Raw genomic sequence first — 20,820 nt, forward strand, 5'->3', positions numbered from 1 at the left:
TTAAAGTTAACTGCTGTTGAATTATGGCAGGAAAAAATGGGAGAAATGCCTTGATTGTGAGCCAAATCTGCATGGGTAAGGCAACTAGATTAACATACCTTAATTAAGTTGAAATGAGCCAGATCTGCATTGATACAAATCTTGGAGTGAGTCAAGATAGCTTCAGAAACAGGATTGAGCATAAATTAGTGATGAGTGGCCTTCTTGATTGAGTAAAAAAAGGAAAAAGAGAACTGGACATTGGGTAATGTAATAACAACTTCCTTGGGCAGGGCAAACACCTCTGTTCCAGTGCTGAAAAGTCATTTTCTTATTGAGAATAATAATAATAATAATAGATTTTATTTATATCCCGCCCTCCCCGCCTAGGCAGCTCAGGGCGGCTAACAACATTTCGCACGATTAACATAAATAGATAAAACTTTAAATTTAACAATTAAAAAGAAATTAAACATAAAAACCAGTTAATTAAGTTAGGATACATAATTCAAATTACATTAAATATATCTGGCAGCAATAAAATTGTTTGGCGCTGGTTCTGCCAGTTTAGATAGTTCCGTGATCGTATTATAGATGGCGGTTCTTTATTCTTAGCAACTCAGCAGTCGATATCAGCATAGGCTTGTCTGAAAAGGGCGGTCTTGCAGGCCCTGCGGAACTGGTCAAGGTTCCGCAGGGCCCGCACTTCCTCCGGAAGTTGGTTCCACAGTGCCGGAGCCACGGCTGAAAAGGCCCGTGTTCTGGTGTTTTGAAGTTTGACCTCTCTCGGCCCAGGGATGGTCACTTTATTTTTACCCATTGACCTCAGTGCCCTCTGGGGTTCATATGGGGAGAGACGGTCCCTTAGGTAGGCTGGTCCTCAGCCATATAGGGCTTTAAAGGTAATAACCAACACTTTGTACTGGACTCGGTAGGTAATTGGCAGCCAGTGCAGTTCGCGCAGCCCCGGCCGTATGTGCTCCCATTTCGAGAGCCCCAATAGTAGCCTGGTCGACGCGTTCTGCACCAGCTGCAACTTCCAGGTCCGGCACAGAGGTAGCCCCAAGTAGAGGGCATTACAGTAGTCCAATCTTGAGGTGACCGTTGCATGGATCACTGTTGCGAGGTCGCGGCGTTCCAGAAAGGGGGCCAACTGCCTCGCCCGCTTCAGGTGGGAAAATGCTGACTTGGCAGTGGCTGCTATCTGGGCCTCCATTGATAATGAAGGCTCCAGTAAAACGCCCAAACTCTTTACCTGGCGCACTGGTTTCAATAGTGCACCGTCGAAGGTTGGGAGAGCTATTTCCCCTCCTAGAGCGCCGCGAGAATGAATTGAAGTCCTATTGGGAAATCTTTTTGAAACCCTGAGTTGGGGGAGATTGCATTTAATCGGCTTGTAATGTCAACGCCCGTGGCACAGAGTGGTAAAGCTGCAGTATTGCAGTCCTAAGCTCTGCTCACAACCTGAGTTCGATCCCGGCGGAAACTGGGTTTCAGGTAGCCGGCTCAAGATTGACTCAGCCTTCCATACTTCCGAGGATGGTAAAATGAGTACCCAGCTTGCTGGGGGGAAAGTGTAGATGACTGGGGAAGGCAATGGCAAACCATCCTGGAAAAGACTGCCGTGAAAATGTTGTGAAAGTAATGTCACCCCAGAGTTGGAAATTACTGGTGCTTGCACAGTCACCTTTACCTTCTTCCCAGGGATTTTCCAGTGTCATGGCTGTACCCAGGTGCCTTTATGAGACTCCTTATGTTTCATGTCCCCTAGACCAGTGTTTCCCATTTGCAGGATCGTGACCCGGTACCGGGACACGGAAGCCTCACTACCGGGTCACAAGAAAAGCCAAAGCTAGCCTTGCCCCCAGCAAAGCTAGCCCTGCCCCGTCTCTGTGTTGTGCAGAAAGGAGCTGGGCTGCCTCTCCTTCCTTCTCCCCCGCTCCTAGTGCTTGAGAGAAAAACTGGCATCCATTGGCACTTTAAACCCATTAAGTGTTCTTCAAGGTATGAGCTTTCATGTGTGTGTTCTTTTGGGGAGATTTCCTTGGGAGGCAAAGAAGGGTGTGTGTGTTTTTTTCAACTGAGAGGGGCGGCGAATGGGCTTTTCAGTAGCTGGGTTTTTTTACCAAATGACCCCTGGGCAGAATTTTTGCTGATTGGGGTCATCTGATGGTGAGGAAGGCTTTTTTTGTCTTTGGCCGCCCCCTTCTTTCTTCCTTTCCCTGCAAGTGATGCTCTGTCTGTATTCTTGGTCCTGGGGGTGGGAAGCAAAAGTGGGACAGCTTCTAGTGCCCTGGCCCCACTAGTGGACATTCTGGTGCTTTTTGGACATTGTATGAAGGAAATTTGGACTGGATAGTCCACTGGCCTGATCCAACATGGCTCCTCTTACATTTATGTTCATTCTTTCCATGTCTTTCTTTTCCTTTCCTTTCCTTCCATTTCATTCTTTCCCTTTCTCTTTCTTTCTTTCCTTCCATTTTTGCTGGATGAAACTTTTCTGTTCATCATACTGTTGTTGCAGACATAGGAGCTCTGCCAATGAAAAGTTGGCACCCCCAGTTGTAGCCAGGTGGCCTTTTATGAGATTTCTGTGTGAGTGAGTGAGAGTAAGAGGTGTGGGGCAGAAAGAGATTATTGGAGATTACTGCAGTATATCTCAACAGCACTGGAAGAGATGGTACTATAAACTTGGCACCATTTTATTGATCCTGCTTTTAACAGCTGTCTGACACCAAAATTAAACTTCTCCTGTAGATATTAAAAAGGATGAAAAGTAGTTCACTGGCTAAGTATCTGCACAACAGGTTGCTTTTAAAGGCATGGGAAACACAGCCAGTAAAAAGCTACAAGACCCTCATAAATATCCTTTTTGGGATAACTGCAGAAAAGCTTGTATGAACTTCATATAACTTGAAATTAATTCATTAATTGCAGTACAATACTCTGCTACCTTTCACAGCAATTTCCCAGTGTTTCAACCAAAGAAAAGTATGAAAAATAGCTGTCAAAAGTTTTTCTTGAAACCAAGCAAGCTTGGTTGTAGCTTGAGACAGGGTTCCAGTAGTAGCAGCTGAAGGAAGGGCCTACTAAATGTGTCAGCATATTTTGAGGTAGAGCAACTGCCAGGGCCCAGTGTGGGTGGTACACAGTGCTGGCTTTCCTGATGGCAATGGCAACAGCACTCCCAACTGCATACACTGGCCAGTGCTATTGAGGAAGGGATGTGTAGGTGGTGCAGGCAATTGAACATGGGCATTAGGAGTGCTTGCAAGCTGGAGAAGAATACACAGATAGGTGCATGCAGGTGTGGGAGTGAAAAGAGAGGACTGCCCACTTTCCATCCCCATTTTGGCTCAGCATGAATTTCAGAGAGATTTTTCTGAAAATGAATTTACTTCCAAAGAAGAGGCAGGTTTGGGGGAGTGCCCTGGAAGTGACATCACAGGAAAAGGTGGAGTTTTGGTTCAGTGTGCCCCAGAAGTGACATCACCTGATCCTTGACACCACAGGAAATGACATAATTCCTGTCTCCCGGCTCCACCCCCAAAGTCTCCTGGCTTCACCTCCAGATTTCAGTGGGCCACAAAGGAGAAGTGTAAAAATAACCGAGTCACGAGAAAGAAAAGTTTGAGAACCCTGCCCTAGACACTTAGGCTGTAAAAGGGGGAGACCCCACTAAAAGAGAGGAGGATCCCACTAACTAAGGGGGTCTGAGCTGGAGGAGGGGGCAGGGTCCTAACAACTTCTAGTCTTGCATTTGAGTAAATACTGTGCAGGAGGGGGCGTTTTACTAAGTATTCAGGGTACCTGATATACGCAATCTCCGTAGTCCTTTAGTCCTGAGTTACACAATTTACTAATATGGATAACAGGTAGGAATGCACTACTAGAGACTAGTGAGTTCATGGCAGCTGGAAGATTCTCTTAATCACTAAAGTGTGCTGGTCTCATAGATCCTCATTCCTGCAGGGCTTACTGAGTTGATAAGTGTTGGGAAATTTGCAACAAAAGAAAAAGAAGAGAAGGAATAGACATGGAACGTTTGATGTGGAATTCACAGTATTGAAGTTAAAATGAATAATTTCAAAGAAAGCTGAGAACGTGTGGGAGGAACCATGTGCTCCAAGAGAAGATGAATTGGTATCCTAATCATTCACTTCAAAGTAAGCTTGTTGAAATTAATGAAGATTAGTTTAGATATCAGTCCTTATGACACGCAGACTAGGCAACTTTTAAAATGGAAGCGAACTTAATTCCCTGTGCATGAGTAAGCATTTTCACTTTTGGCACTGTCCTTTTCGCTCTCTGTTAATGAATAACATCATCTCCTTCTGTACAACTGTACTTGCCAGATGTCCCTTATGGAGCTCCTAGCTGCAGAGGAAACAGCTGATGTCCTTAGCTTCAGAATGTCTCAATTCCATAGTGTGCTTGGGGATGTAATTCTGAAGCTCTGTAATGTTCCTTCTTTTTGAAACATTGATCCACAGCCTTGCTTGTAATTCTAATTTGGCTTCTGTTTCATAGTCTGTCATAAATATAAATTATGAACACAGTGCACTCTGCTTCACTATGAGAACATGCAATTGTATTTTAATTCTCCTCCCCCAAAGGCTGAGTCTCTTCTGTGAATAGTAATGACTACTGAAGAACTAGAATAGCATCAGCTTCTATTTTGAAAGTCCCAGGTTGTTCATTGGTAGGTGGCCATGTGCTTAAGTATGTATGAAACTTTATGTTTTTTATGTTTCAAATACCAAGATTAATTCAAAAATTAATTATATTTTCCTAGTTCTGGGGAGTCTGTCAAGAGGCATAGAGTTGGTCCCAAGCCACTGGAAAAGAGAGTGTCATTCTGATTATAGTGGTATTTGGAGCCAGGGATTTTGAAAGCAATTGCTTAATGATTGTCCTTGAACAGTTTCCAGTTCCAGATGGCAATGGGGAGTCTAGCAGATGTGGCATCACTAGTCACTGCAGCTTTCCTCCCCCAAGTACAATTTCCATTGGCTCCTGTGTGTATGTCACTAATGGAATTGCATGGCAGGGTCAGTTTCATGAGTTTTTCCCAAAAAGATCATTATTCTCCCTTCCAGTTCAGTGGCTATTAGGTGGGGTTTTATGAGGTGGGCCGCACCTATCCACATGGTTGTGTGGTATTTATGCTGAGTTATTGTGCCACAGATAAGTGACTTCCAGGCAGTAGCAGGTATTATCAAGGCAGCTGGATGTACCAGCTAGATTTCTCCCTGCAACATGTCAAAGGGACCCTTAAGCCAACGAAAGTGTGAGAGCTGCTTTCAACTCTTGCAGTCTCATTCCACTCTTGGAAAATATATATCAAAAACCAGTTGCGGTTTTTTAAGATATATTTTCCTGGAAGACTGTGGGATAGCAAGATGAGGAGGCAGCTGCTATGTGTTGTGTGTAAATAAGTCCCAAAAGACACAAGAACTCTTCCTGCTGAGGTACAAGGGTCTTTCTTTTTTGGCCCTGCTATTGTAAGCTGCTTTGAGTTCTCTTGGGGAGAAAAGAGGGATATAAATGTTTAAATAAATAAATAAATCTATATCTGGACTGTACTATCTACAGATTGGGGCTTGTATGGAAAAGAATCCACCTCTACAGAAGGAACGGTGTTGAAGAAACTTAAGCTAGTACCCTTATCTCAGACATTTCATTTTCAGTGCAAAGGAGTGTTTTTAACAGAGGAACGAACATTCAATCACATGATCCTATGGCTACAGCCTCAAGTAGAAGAACACAGTTTCAGATTGGTCGCATCAGAGGGAACTAGGCCTTAGTTGCTGTAGCAACTCTATCAGATTTATAGCCCAAGTTAAGCTAAAGTTATTCCATTCTCCCCTCCCTAGTTTTTAAGAAATGAAGGTGATAGATGTAAGAGTTGTTCTGCCCATTAGCCACCACCGACAACTGTGCAAGATAAGACTGGGACAAAATTTAACTTGCAAATAGATCACGGGATTCAACCCACAAGATATAAAGTCATCCTGTGTGGGAATAATGCAAATGCTTTACATTTTACCAATGGAAAAATGCTCTGTATCTCTAAATCAGTGTATTGGAAATGGATATTTTATGCCCACTTACAGTCACCTTTTACAAGAAAAGCAGGCAAAACAAAAGTGCATATTCTTAGATAAAATGTAAAAGAAAAAAACTTTTAAAGGAATTTAGAAGGCCACCTTTCTCCAATTAAGTAGTATGTGACCTTTAGATAGTAACTGGTCTTTAAAGAAATGAACATGAAAAACACAAATACCAATTAGTCTTGATTTTGGCCTTTATAAAACAAGGCTATTTTTTTAAAAGTGAAAGAACGACATACTTGCACTAAAGCTTTGGGTCATGCACTCCATGATAGCACTTTAGATCACTGCCACGTGATAGCTCAGACCTGTGCAGAAGACTATCAAGGTCTGGGAAAATATATTCTCCAAAATTTTTAGTTGGCTACTTATATGAGAAAGAGATTATGAGTTTCTGGGTTCTCTCTAGGAAGTCTGACTTGAAATGCTGTAGTTGACATTGTGCATCTTGAAGCTGAAGCATGTGGGTGGTAATATTGACTTCCACAGAATTAGGATTCAGTTAAGTATATTGGTTTCCAATAGGCTCCAGTCCTGCAGCACATTCATTTGTAAATAAACACGTTTGAGTTCTTTGCAGTTACCATGCACACCTCCCAGAACTTGGATTCAATTCAAGAATTTGTGCAGTGGGACACAAATGAATTTGTGGAAGGATGCCATCTTTCCTGCTGACAGTCCAAGTTGCTAGCAATATACAAGAATATATAGATCAAGATACAGTGAATGGCACAATCAGAAATCTGAGCCAAAGCAGATTTGGAACTTGTGCTTCTCAGATAGTCCCCCCCCCCTGTTGCATGTCAAACCACATTTAAAACTTATGGGGGTCTCAAATATTTTTGTGAGCATCCTTTTAGACCTACCAGGCTTTTTTCTGCAGCATATCGTACAGTTTTACTGCTGGTGAAAAAGCATGTTTTGTTTTATGAAAGCTGCTGTCCATTGTGTGCATTTTGGCCTACCAGATATCTAGTTTGCTTTTTTTAATGATAAAAATCCCATCACCCTTGCATCTAGCACTATTGAGCATCTGTAAAAGCCCTTGATCTTTCATTCTGCTGTTCCCCCTCCTGCTAAAATCTTTCTGTCCTTGAAAGAAAAAGGGTTCTGGACACTAATCAGTTTCATTTAAATCACTCCAAGCACTTCTGAGATCAGTGCACTTGCACATATTTCAGTTTTGTTCAAATCACAACTATCAGGTCCTGCATAGCCACAAACTTCTGAACACGTGGTAACTTCTCAACTTAACATCATGAAGAAATGAAGTATGCAGTAGGGTAGATCAAGTACGCCCACAAATCTGAAAGGTAGAATCCTTTCAATTGTTACATTTTACACAATTTAGACCAGAAACTGAAAGAACATATTGGTCCTGAGACACTTGGTAAAGATTATCCTCTCTTGTGTGCTTAAAATAAGATGGTTCCAAAGCAGTCTTTTTTTCCTTTTCTTTTCTGGTAGCTTCTTGCAAAACAGTGCTTGATCCGCTGCATAGGTTCAAGGGTGGATATAGGACAAACAGATTTTGCTGTGATAGCGTTAGGGTTGCCAGGTCCAACTCAGGAAATCTGGGGACTTTGGGGGTGGAGCCAGGAGCAAGGGTGTGACAAGCACAACTGAACTCTGAAAATAATGGAGGATAGGGACACCTTCTTTTGGAGCTCATAGCATTGGACCCCCTGGTCCAAACTTTCTGAAATGTGGGTGTTTTGAGGAGAGGCACTGGGTGCTATGCTGAAAATTTGATGCCTCTACCTCAAAAAAACGGCCCCCCAGAGCCCCAGATACCCACAGATCAATTCTCCATTATACCCCATAGGGATCGGTCTCCATAGGGTATTATAATTGAATGCCCAGCAGACACTTCCCTCCCTCCCCTGCTTTCTGATACCCCTGAAGTGGGGGTGGGCCTCCAAACTGGGGGATCCCCTACTCCCACCTGGGGATTGGCAACCCTAAGTAGCATGCAAGCATTCATTTAGGTAACATCATTCTCCTTTGTTCTAGCTGGTTTACTGCTAGCTGGTTTTTATGCACAGATTGAGCAATCGAGACCTAGTAAATTTAAAGTCCCTGTTAGACTGTATGCATTTCTTTTGCAAGATTGAATCCTAGTGCACAATACCAATTAATTTATCATTTTTAAAAAATGGTTTTAGCCAAAGGTTAGTAATAGCAAACAGAATAATACAGAATTCCAGTTTGGCAGTCAGCCAGGATGTATTTAAGATGTTTCAACAGAAAATGATGCTCAGGTTTGAACATCTATAACCTGAAATGATAGCAATTTTCTCACTTTTTCCCTCTCTTCCAGAAACAAAAGTTTGATTTTATACAGGTTTTTTTTAAGATGATCAATAATTCCTATGCTGAGCCATTTAGGCAAAATCACTTTCTTACATCCGTCTGACGTTGTTTAGAAGCAGTTTAGGTGATCTTTGCTTTATGGCTTGGGTTAACTTATTTTTCTGCTTCACTGGGTTCAGGGGAAGTGTAGCTTCATTTTAGCAATGCTTTAGCATGCCCTGTTCTTTAAGGTTTTATTCAGTGGGGAAAAGATAGGGGGAGAGAGTGTTTTTCTGGGGGTGAATCTCATAGAAGAATTTGAATGTAGTTCAGATTGGTACCAAATACTTTCTATGTTCTTTTATTACATGAACATCTCATTGGACAACACTGAGGCCTGGTATTTCACAGCTAAAACTAGACTCTTCCCTTCAACAGTAAAAGGCAGTGACCAGAATTTGCTTTAGCTGGTGTCTTTGTTCTTAATGTCAACTGGTATAAACATAGCTTAAGGTCTCTTCAGACTTTTTTTTTTAATTCAGCTAATTTTAAAGTACTCAGCTTCTTTACATAGCTCAGTTACTTATACCTTGAACTTGGCTCATTCTGAATCAGTCCCAGAAACTCAAAATGGTTTTTCCACCTTTGCCTAAGGAAGAAGGAGACAGTTTCCTATTAGTGCTGCAAAGTGCCAAGGAGAAATCACAAAGGTATGATACAGCACTGTAGCCTCTGCTCACTCAGCACTTGGCAGTTGGCGAGAGAGAAAGCATTTGCTACTCAGAGCGCTACCACCTCTATGTGTAATTTCTTTAATGGATGTACAAAAGCTTCCAGTAGTCACAGTTTGGAAAAGTTCCCAACAAAATCCTCTGTGGAGAAATAACATTTTCTCCTGGAGGGAGGCTGGCATGCAGCAAGTTGCCATTTTAAAAGGTTTTTTCCCCCTACAGGCTGAGAAGGAGGAAATCCGTCAATGCTTTTTAGGTGCACCTCTTCAGAAATGCTAATGAGACTGGCTAGAGACAATGGAATTGTCAAACTACCTCCTGTCCATCCCCTCTTCTCCTGGCAAGGAACAGAGAGTTGGGAATGTCAAATTCTAGGGAGATTGAGGAAGGGACTTCCTGGAGACAACAGGAAAAGAAGCCTTGACCTTGGGTGACTGGGATCAAGGGAAAGAGAGGATAAATTCTTCTGGTAGCAGACAAGGCTTTTTTTGAGCAGGAATGTACAGGGACACAGTTCTGGCTGGCTGGCTTGGCATCAGGGGTATGCAAATGAGTTCCTGCTGGGGTTTTTCTACAACAGGAACAGGAAATCACTCTCTTTCCTTTGGGATGTCTGAGGTTGGGGTCAAGCCTCGGTTTGGACCATGCAGCTAGCCTAGAGAGCTGGACTAACCCTCAAGATAATGAAGGGTCTTTAGAGAACTAGGACACCTAAGATAAAGACCCTGTCCTAATTTTAACCTCTAGATAGGATATGTTTTAGAGAGAGAGGGGCAGAGATTTGCATTTTACCGGTTTCTTTTGTTCTTCCTTGCTTCAATCTGACATGGTGCTAAAAGTATGTTTGCAAACATTTTCTTTTTAATAAATATTTTAAACTGTTATTCTGGAAATGGTTCTCTGTACTGTGTAGACCCCTAGTGTTTTAGACAAGCTACTTTAAATGGGAGTCCCAGAAGGGGAAGGCATGCAGTTAGCAACTGGCTATATCCCCAGGGGTGCACAAGGCATTAATCTTGTCTCCCTGGTACCAGGTGCTGGGCTAGCTGGGCACTGAGGCAAAGCATCTGAGCTTCATAGGGGAACTGGGAGTCTTGGTTCTCTCAATGGAAATCCCCTATATCATGGTGGCAACTACTGAAAGAGAGAAAGGAAAAGCCCTTCCAGTGGAGTTTGGAACCCCAATGAGGGCAAGACAGAAACAGAGCTTTTATGCTGGAGCAGGCATATTCTGCCACATCCTCTTTCTTCCCTTTCCATAGTATGCACATATTCAGACCTCTTTTGAGTTCACAAAAGTAAATTCTTGAAACAGAAATACTTTTAATGCCTAGAATGTGACTTCTGTTAAATAAATGTGTTCCAGTCTTTCACTTTTCAATCCTCATTGCAGTCTTCCTCGGGGCCTTAAATCTCATCCTGTTGCTTCCCCTATTTACATTGCCAAAGAGCATGCTAATTTGGAATGAGGGGGACAAGGGGGGAGACTGATTTTTTCCCATCAAGTCATGTGACTCATGGTGGCCTCTGGTGGGGCTTTCAAGACAAGAGAGGTTCAGAGGTGGTGTGCCATTGCCTGCCTCTTTATCATGACTCTGGTATTCCTTGGTGGTCTCCTATTCAAATACTGGCCATGGCCGACCCTGCTTAGTTTCTAAGATCTGACAAGATCTGACCAGCTTGGGCTATCCAGGTCAGGCCAGGACTGATCATACATCAGCTTTTTCAGTGGACTAGCCTGTAACAAAGAAAACAAATACAAGCTGTTAAGGGGTCACTGTGTGTGTGAAGTGGGGTGGGTTACTTGTGAATTTCCTGCATTGTGATAGGGATTGAAGAAGATGACCCCAGCTTCTGGCAGGGCATACTACTGTCCCCCCCACACTTGGTGGAGTTCTGTCACTCATACTCCTAGGCCGTTTTCGCACTCACGTTTTACTGGCGCCACGACCATCCTGACGCCGGCGAATCTGCATGAATTTCGCACCAGAAGCTCCGGCGCTCCCAGAAGCGCCGGCTACTTCCGTCGCTAAGCCAGCGCAAACGGAAATCGCAAAGATGCAGGAAAACGTTTGCGCTGGCTTAGCGACGGAAAGCGCCGGCGCTTCTGGGAGCGCCGGCGCTTCTGTTGCGAAATCCATGCAGATTCGCCGGCGTCAGGAGGGTCGTGGCGCCAGTAAAACGTGAGTGCGAAAACACCCCTAGATACTCACATTGCTAGTGCCACTGGGGCAGTGTAGATGGCTGTGAGCACTGGCAGTGGGAAGGCTTGCAAGTTGGCAGAGGAAGGACACACAGGTAAGTGGGAGGCATGTGGATGGGTGAGGAAGAAAGAGGCTGTGAAAGGAGGGCCTGGGGGTGAGCAGCAAGGGGGGCTGGAAACTCTCTGCCCACCCACCCTACAAAAAACTTGGAGGAGGCCCTGCAAGCTGTTGATGCTAACAAGCCATGCACAGTTTAGTGCAAGCCTTCAAATTGCACAGAAATCCTTGGCACTGAAAGCAAGAAGAAGAAGCACAGTCTATCCTACATAATTGTTCAATTTGAATCTGATCAGTTTTCTCCAGCTCATTGTAAGGAAAGGTTTCTAAATGGTTCCTTCCCAATTAAATCCTCCTTAGTGTTCCAGTACTAAGAAAAGAGGAAGGGAAAATATTGCAAAAGCAGGGGCTAAGGAAGGATAAGATTACAGGAATATGACTGGATTTGGGTGACTGGGTATGTTCCATTTTTGTTTTCTCTACTAGGTGATCCATTGGAACTCACCCAAAAAGCTGCGAGTCAAGAACAAGCATGTGGAGTTTTTCCGCAACCTCTACCTGACTTTCCTAGAGTATGACGGGAACTTGTTGAGGCGTGAACTCTTTGGCTGCCCCAGTGAGGCTGATGTCAACAGTGAAAATGTAAGTTTGGAAGAACATAGTTTAACGCTGAAGATTTGTTTTGACACAGCCCTACCCAATTCTGGTGGAGAGTTTTCGCTCTGATTTTAAAAAATTGCAGATTCATCCATTCATATATTACTTTCCCTTTCAGAAGATTCCTCTTCCAGCTACTAGCTAGGAGGGTAAGATTGTCCATTGTGCAGATGGGATTGATTCCCACCCTATTATGTATATGAAACCAGTAGAAGAAGATCCTGCAGGAATTTGGAATTGGGTGCCCCGAACATGCAGATGATACCCAGCTCTGTTTCTCAGATGGGTCTGTGGATGTCCGGAACAAATGTGTGGATATAATAACCAGGTAGCAAAGGACCCACAAACTGAAGTTCAGTCCAGACAAGACTAAGCTGCAGTTAGTCAATAACAGATCCATTTAAGGGCTGAGGAGTCAGTTGGTCCTGCAGCCTCCGTAAATGAACAGGTTTGCAGTTCAGGGTGGTGTAGGCCTACAGTTGAAGGTTAAAGTTTTCCCCATGGCACATAGCGCAATTTATCCGCTATGATCGTTTCTTGAAAACCATGATTTGACCACAGGGATCCATGTTCTGCTCAGATCCAAGTGAGATTACTGTAATACATTTCATGTGGGGCAGTCTTTGAAAATTGTCCAGAAATTTCAGTAGGCCCAAAATGCAGCTGGATACAGGGATCTTATGGTCCCCTGTACTCAAATATCTGCACTGGCTCCTCATTTCAAAGGACAATTCAGACTGTTGAACCTTATCCATAAAACCCTAAACAGCTTAGGGCCAATGTACCTGAAGAACCATTTCATCTGATGTTGACCAGTGCACCTGTTAAGATCCTCTCCCCGTGGCCAAGCTCTGATTTCAGTTCTCCTGCCTTCAGACAGGTGGTGACCAGAAAGGGCCTTTTCAGAGGTGGCACCTCACCTTTTGGTTGCACTCTCCCACAACAGATACCTGCTTCACTGATGTTAAGGCACCAGGCCAAAAATTTTCTAGGTTATCTCTCTGCTAGGCTTTTAATTGGAATGTTCTGCCTTTAAAATGTGTTTTAAATGTCTACTTCTAGCCCAAGAGTTGTTTTATGGACATTTTACATTGTTTCACATTGTTTTTATGGCATTGTTTTAATCTTGATAGTTTTACATTCTTTTATTGATTTGATTGTACCTGTCTTTACTTTGTGAGCTACCTTGAGTAAGCCTCTGCCCAGGAGAAAGAGAGAGAGAGGTTAGTGTGTATGCATATACACACACATACAGTTTCAGAAAAAGTAAATTCCAAGTAAATATAAGTATACTAAGAAAGAGTCTTCAATATTATCTGAGAAGGAATGAGCAGAGTGGGAAATGGATAAGACTTGTTAAGTGTTTTCCAGCCACAATAGGCTGTGATTTTGAAATGAAAAAGAGATGGAAGTTGCTAGACACATTTTTGCAAGTAACATGTCTTAGTATTTTTGCATATATATTGCGAGGCATATAATGGGGTAGCATTTGAAGGTGCAATTATTGTGTGAGATTGTGTGAAATTACAGGTAGTTTCCGTCAGTAATAGCTATATGCAGAGCTCTTCTTCCTTCCGTGTCCCTACAAAACACAATAGCAGTGTTCAGAGCAACTAGAACAAAACTTGCAATTCAAATGTGTCAGATAAAGTGGTCCTTTTCAATTAAATGCAAGGCTATTTATATATATAGGTGTGTTATTTGTGTATGCAGTATCCATTTTGTTTAAAATGTTGGAAGGAGGATTTGATACACAATACATTTCAAAGGCTGTCTCTGCAATATAGGCAAAAGAGAAGTTTTGGAACCATCAGCAACTAGGTAGGAAGAAATTTTGAAGTGCCCCTTCTGCAAAAAGGAGTGCAGACACCCCAAAGTACATCCTCATCTACATAGCATGTTTGACTATACATAGTGGTTTACAAAAGTTGCTTGTTGAAGGTCTTATCAGCTCCAAGAGGGAAAGTAGACAGAAAGCAGAGCTACGTGTGATGAACAACATGTTGCCAAAACCAGCATCCATATGTCAGTTCCTTTCCTGTTGCACTCCATAAGATGTAGCACGCATTTGTCACATTGTCATAACACTGTGTGTTTCCCCACTGGTAGCAGCCAATGATGTAGAGCAGGGACAGAAAAAAAACACAATTTCAGAATGTCACAGCATAGGAAAAGTTTGATTCTTTTCCTTTTCATCTGATTCAAGAGAAAAATAATTTGGATTGCACCTGGATTCCACCCCCTACAAATGCTGCTCCTGATGGACTGGAGGACTCCACAAATAGCTTAGGGAGGAATCTGAAGTCATCTAGGGGTATGGAGCTGGTGAAAATCATTCTTGCACCCAATTTCAAGCCAAATGATGTGTTCAATGGGTGTGTAAAATCAATTGAAGACTGGTTAGGAATAAACAGAAATAATCCATACTAAACAGAAATTCTGTTGGTAGTTATTTCCACTAACTTGGGAGGTCACATGCAATCTGTTACCCTTAATGATCAGTTTGGTTACTCTCTTGGGGGAGCTGTTAGATCCAGCCCATCCTTTGAAAACTTTAGTGGCACAAAGTGCATTTCTCAATCTAAATTTCATGTCCCAGCTGGAGACATGAGAGAAATACACTGGGTGCATTTTTTTCATGTCCTGGTAACAGTGAGACTGGGTCACAGCCATCAAGATTAGATTGTGCAAAGGGCTACCTTTGAAGATTACTTTGAAACAAATGTTCTAGAGGTCTGTTTACAAGGCTTTTGGATGTCTCATTTGGTCTGACAATAAGGGGAGAGTTCCAGCTCTTTTAACTCAAAGCCCTCTCAACTATAGCACTCTCAACTGTGTTTTGGTATATTTGGACAGCAGCAGACCACTCTCTTTAGAATGTGAGAAATGTCCAACTTGATTAGACCGATGGTCAAACTGGTCTAGCATCCTTCATTTCATAGTGACCAACCAGAAGTCTCAGAGGACCCACAACAGAGTCAGAGAAGCCAAAGGACTCTCCCCATCACTGCTCCTCATCATTCAGTACATTGCCTCTAAATGCCTAGCCATCATGGCTAAAGCCATCAATGTCTATTGATGCACCTAATCCTTTTTTTAAAGTTCTCTAAGCTAGTGGCCAACACTGCATCCCTAAAAAATTACGTTTTAAAAATTTCTGGGAGCACCCAGCACAAAACTCCCATGCATATCTGCTAAGGCCTTTAGATGGGAGCACAGAGGGGAGGAAGGTGGCATGCTTCCAAAGTAAACACAACTTACAGTCTTTCTGATCTCCAAGTAGGTGCATGTGCTTGGAGTAGAATAGATAATCAGCTACATGGCATTAGCAGATGTGGCAGCTGCTGGTGAGGACATTATTTCCTCCAAAGAAACTGCTGGGCTGGGCTGGTCTTGGGAGAAAAAAAATGTCATGTTGCATTTGCCCAGTGGACCAGCCATTCACCACACATGAAAAAGAGTAGACTGGGATTTAAGCTGCCTTACCTATGATAGTTTGAAAGCTCGCTGAGTGGTGGCTTTCATTGCTTACAAGATCAATGGCTTGTGCCTGTCACTTGCAATCTGGCTGTGTCAGAATTTGCCCTCGAGGGGTTGTTTCAATATGTAAGCTATTACAACCTAGCAACTTGATGTTATTAGAGGTATTGCATTTAGAATTTAATTTGTAATTAAGAGAGCTTGTTTGGAATGCAAATATCTGTTAAATACCTAATGGAGTTCAGTAGGTTTTATACTGCCCTCAGTTATGCTTTGGCCTCATTACGCCATGCTAGTGTTAAGAAGAGGCATTATACTGAGCATAAATTAGATTGATCGCTTTCACCTTATGCTCTGGTTGTTGTTTTTTTCCCTTGCCTTGATGCAGAGTAACATATTTCTCCATTGTATTGTACATTTTCCTACATGGCTTTCTCCCTTTTGTGAAATTTTGTTGCTAGGATGTTAATTATTTTACTAATATAATATTTTTATATTATAATATTGGGGGTATTTGTGTTATTGAAAGAGGGCAGAGTTGGTGTTTCATTGTTGCTAGGGATAAGTGAGAAGTTCCATGTTTGGATCTGCCAAGTATTTCGTCTTTGTAGACAGAAGATATGGATCAAGGTGCATGGAACCAGTAGTTTAGGTTTTCCTAATCTTACAGAGCAATCCTGAGTTATGCCCACACTGCAGCAGCCAGCTGCAGTGTATGGGTGGCACCATTAGTCAGTTCCCTATGAGGTAAGTTATGCTGTGTTAGCAGGAGAAAAGTGTAGCTGGCTGCTTGTGAAGCTGTGTCCATTGCGATTCCACCACAGTGTGGCCTCACAGTTTAGTGTCAAGGTGGGGGCAGCATGAGGGGGGGTGCACTTCAGGACAACAGGAGTGGCAAGTCACAGCTGGGGGCAGGGAAGGGATGACCAGGAGAGCCCCATTCTCCTCTCCCACCCTGCCTCCCTGACAGACCTGCAGCAAAGACAGCCACACAGTTGTCAGACTCTGGGATCTCCTATGATCCCCCACCCCCATGCTACTTGCACAGGTTCCTCCCCCCGCCCCCAGATGCCAGAGGGTCTCTTCCTGTTAGGAACTTCATCTATATACTCATTCCATTAGCAACCCATCCCTTGGCTTGCATCATTCCCCTCTTTTTCATTTCATACAACAACCCCATGAGTTTGGTCAGGCTGAGGATATGCATTTGGCCCAAGGCCACCCTTCTGTCTTTCATGGTACAAGTGGGGCATGGAATCTGGGTCTCCCAGGTCCAGATTCATGCTCTAGCCACCTTGATAAGCCAGTTTATTTGACCTGTGACCAAATAGGTGTGAAAAACCTCAGCTTGAGACCCTAAAGAGCTGCTGCCAGTCTGAGTAGACAATACTGACTTTGATGGACTGAGGGTCTGATTCAGTATAAGGCAGCTTCATATACTGTATAAGGCACTGTATAAGGCACTCTCCCCCTCTACACAGAAGCCTGGGAGGTGAGTGAGGGAACCTGTCTGTGTGGCTGGGTCCCCACCATTGACCAGTGGGACCTGAGCAACCTTTCACAGTACCTGAAAGCTCTTCTTCTTAGACATTTCCTCAGGAAGCCTGCAGGGGAAGTGGCAGATGGCATGGGGAGGGAGTAGAGCAGAGAGGTGTGTGGACCTTCTGTAATGTAGCAGAAACCAAGCAGCAGAGACACACAGTTGTGGCACAACATAGACTTCATTGCACTGGAATCCATGGCAAGGGGGGAGGACTCCATCCACTTCCACCATGGGGACTGCAGATCCTGGCATGGCATGAGCCTAAGTGGGATATTATTGCAGGTGGAATTTGGAAAGGCTTGCTGAGCATGATGCTTCACTTCAAGAGGAGGGCAGGAACAGTGGACTGAGCAGAGTGCATGTGATTCTGCAAGGGAATGAGTTAAAGGGACACTTGCCAAGCCGGTTCACCATGTGCAGCTGAGCAGTTGCAGGACTCCCTTCCTCAACCCTGTGCTCTGTGCCCTCCAGATATCCAGGGAAACTTCCTGAGGAACTTTTCCCATGGCATATCAAGGGCCATGGTGCTATGCAGCCATGGCTTGTGCCTCCCCACTCCTGAACTCAATGCTGGGCTTAAGTGCAGGAGCCACTGTCTGCCTCAAGCAAGGGGAATGGAGGAGCAGGTTTGGGACCCTTGCCCTTGCTTACCTGTCAGTGAGTGGTTGCCCCTATAGCTCAAGCCTCCAAAGGTGGGGTGCCTGTTAGGCTTTTGAAATGAAAGAGATCAGTCACAGAGTATGGACTTTGCACTCCTCCTTGGGTGTCAGTGCAAAGTGCTCACCTTGTGGTGCCAAGTACCTTCTTTGTGCTTCTGCCACGAGCAAAGTGCCCCACTACTTGCTGTCAGTCTGCATGGCAGGCAGCTCCAAGACAGAGTCCCGTGCTGCATGACCTAACTACTGAGTTATGAGACGTCCTGGAGGAAATTTTTGTAAGGGGGGGGGCATGATCAAGTGCTGGAGAGGGGACTTGGCTGCCCTGAGGAGCAAGGGGATTGGCTGAGCCTGCAGTCGGTATCCTGAGCTCCTCTGAGGCTAATGGGTGGGGCTGCAGCAACAGAAGACAACTTTATTTTTATGTTCCATGGGCATCTATGAGCTACGCCATGTTTTTTGTTAGTGTAACCTCCCACCTCTGACAGGGCTCAGGGAGCCAACCAACATTGGCCACACCTCCAGAACCACCCACAACCATGCCAGCCTCAGTTGTGCTGACGGGTGCCAGCACTGAGTGCTGCTGGAGGCCTGTGCCATCATAAGTGTCATTTATGTCAGTGTAAATGGAACTTACACTGGTGCAGGGCTTTATTTTAGCAGGAACGCACAGGAATGCATTTTGGCTGGCTTGGTATCAGGAGTATGTGGCCTGATATGCAAATGAGCTCTACAAAAAGGTGATGTCAGGGAGTATTGCTCAATATGCAAATGAGTTCCTGCTGGGCTTTTTCTACAAAAAAGCTGTGCATATTACGGTAAGTTGGCTCCCTGAGTGCTTTCACACACACACACCCCTCCAGATTGCTCTGCTCAATTGCTACTCTTTCATTTCAGGATATACTACAAGCAAAGATGCAGGCGATACACAAAGCACCTATATGTTTGCTCCAACATGGCAAATAGTAAATTTCTTGTGCCACTTCATGATGGGGTGGGAAGAAGGCACAGGGAGAAAGGTTCTCTCTCACACAAACACATACGCAGCACCACAGTGCTGATCTGAATCAGTTTCCCACTCAGATGTTATTTATAAAGAAAAATGCAGGTATTTAAAGCCAGGCCAGTAAGGACTAGCGCCTTCATGGTGGCTGAAGACATGCAGAATCACAGCCATGAGGAGGAGGAGGAATGAAGCTATTGAATTTCAAGAATGACATCTCCAGTGAAGCTGTGAGTTCCAGTGGCATAGCTGTGTTAGTCTGTTGCAGTAGGAGCCCAAAGCAATCTCCTTTGGCAACATCAAGGCTAACAGATTTATTGACACTTAACTTTTCTGGCCCTGAAAGCTTGTGCTTCAAGTTTTAAGGTGCCACTAGACAATTGGGGAGGGACTGTGATCCTCCATGTATGCAAGGGCAGGTGATGGAGATGCTGGGGTTAAATGCTTTGAAATGCAAATCATCCTGACTTGCTGGAAGAAGTCATTATAGCTGTGTCAAGTGCACAGATGGCCATGATTTTCAAAGGAAGAAACCCATGATCCTGGCATACTTGACTTTGAAGATGAGATGCTGGAAAAGTTCATTGGCAGCAGCTTATTACCATCATTATTATAAACTACTCTTCTTCTTCTTCTTCTTCCCTTCTGCTTAGTTGTTTTCTGCAGAGAAAGTGGATGTTTATTAGGGAATTCACCTTTCATTTCCCATCATACAAATGGACTTTGAATTTGGACAGGAAGAGACATCCAGTTTCTATTAAAGCCAGCCTGAAAGAGTAGGATATGTTTTTTGTCCAGAAAGGGAGGTTTCTAATAAGGAAAGGTCTACCTTTGAGCTAAAATATGGAATCTGTAAAATGTAAATTATGAATGTGTACAATTTACAATTGTTATTGTTATTTACAATATATATTCCTCACCTTTTTGTCCCAGTGGGAACCACCAAGGCCCTATGGATTGGCTGTGCTGTGTAGAAAATGTCAATGGTAGTATATTTGAAATACCACTCATGCCATGAGGCATGTTTCTGTTATGATGTACTTAAACAAATAAACAGAATGAGCCAAGGTTATTGCATATCTCAAAAGCGCCTACTTGTCACCAAATATGTGGGAGGGAAGTTTAAAGTAAATGGAAAAGAATTAGTGACCTTTGGATCTGTTGTGGGTCATCTCCACCTACTTGTTTCTTACTATACTCCATTCCCTGCTGCCCCTGTTTCATTTTCCTCTATGCTACCCCCTCTTATTTTAATGTACAAAGCAAGTTTTCACTGAAATCTATAAAAGTACAGCATCTCATCATATTTTATCAGCTTTCTATCAGCCTTTAATGTTTATGTCCACTATTCCATTATCAGAGGACCTACCTGAAAGTGCAGAATTTTCCAGCAGTACGTTTAGTATACCCACTTGTGCTTTCACAGCAAAAGCTGTAAGGCAGTTCTGTGGTAAGGGCATCATATTTATTGGAGTATTTTCACAGCGGATACAGTTTTGTTGGCAGATTGTTTTGTGGTTAGTAACTCTTGTGCTTATGTGACCAGGCATCGTAAGTTATGTAATGGTAATAAAAGGTGTGGTGCTGGAAAGAACAATGTTATAGTTGATAGAACTGGCATGTTACTAGCTGCAAGACCTGGTGTATCCAAGAGTAGCCCTGCTGGAATGAATAGTTCTTAATTACCTCTAGTAAGGGCAAGGCTGAAAAAATCCCACCTACTTGGGCAAAAGCAGGGGTTTTTTTGAGCAGGAATGCAGTTCCGGCTGGCTTGGCATCAGGGGTGTGTGGCCTAATATGCAAATGAGTTCCTGCTGGACTTTTTCTGCACAAAGGCCCTATGTGAAACAATGGTTATGTCAGGGGGTGTGGTCTTATATGCAATCGAGTTTCTGCTGGACTTTTTATACAAAAAAAACCCTGGTCAAAAGTAAAAGTGATTTTGATTGGAGCAGCAGTGCTGGAAGGGGAGGTGTTAAGAACATAAGAACATAAGAGAAGCCATGTTAGATCAGGCCAATGGCCCATCCAGTCCAACATTCTGTGTCACACAGCGGCCAAATATATACACACACACACACACACACACACACACACACACTGTG

At 43.6% G+C, this 20,820-nt stretch overlaps 1 protein-coding gene across 1 annotated transcript in view; it reads left to right on the forward strand.

Annotated features, from left to right (window-relative positions):
• Positions 1-20,820, forward strand: part of LARGE1 (LARGE xylosyl- and glucuronyltransferase 1) — a 515,590-nt gene that overhangs the window by 438,410 nt on the left and 56,360 nt on the right. The window contains exon 10 of the mRNA XM_060245549.1: positions 11,863-12,018. Coding sequence (XP_060101532.1) covers positions 11,863-12,018 — 156 coding nt within the window. The remainder of the gene's footprint in view (positions 1-11,862; positions 12,019-20,820) is intronic.

Source organism: Heteronotia binoei, chromosome 8 (genome assembly GCF_032191835.1).
Source record: "Heteronotia binoei isolate CCM8104 ecotype False Entrance Well chromosome 8, APGP_CSIRO_Hbin_v1, whole genome shotgun sequence".
Lineage (NCBI taxonomy): Eukaryota > Metazoa > Chordata > Lepidosauria > Squamata > Gekkonidae > Heteronotia > Heteronotia binoei.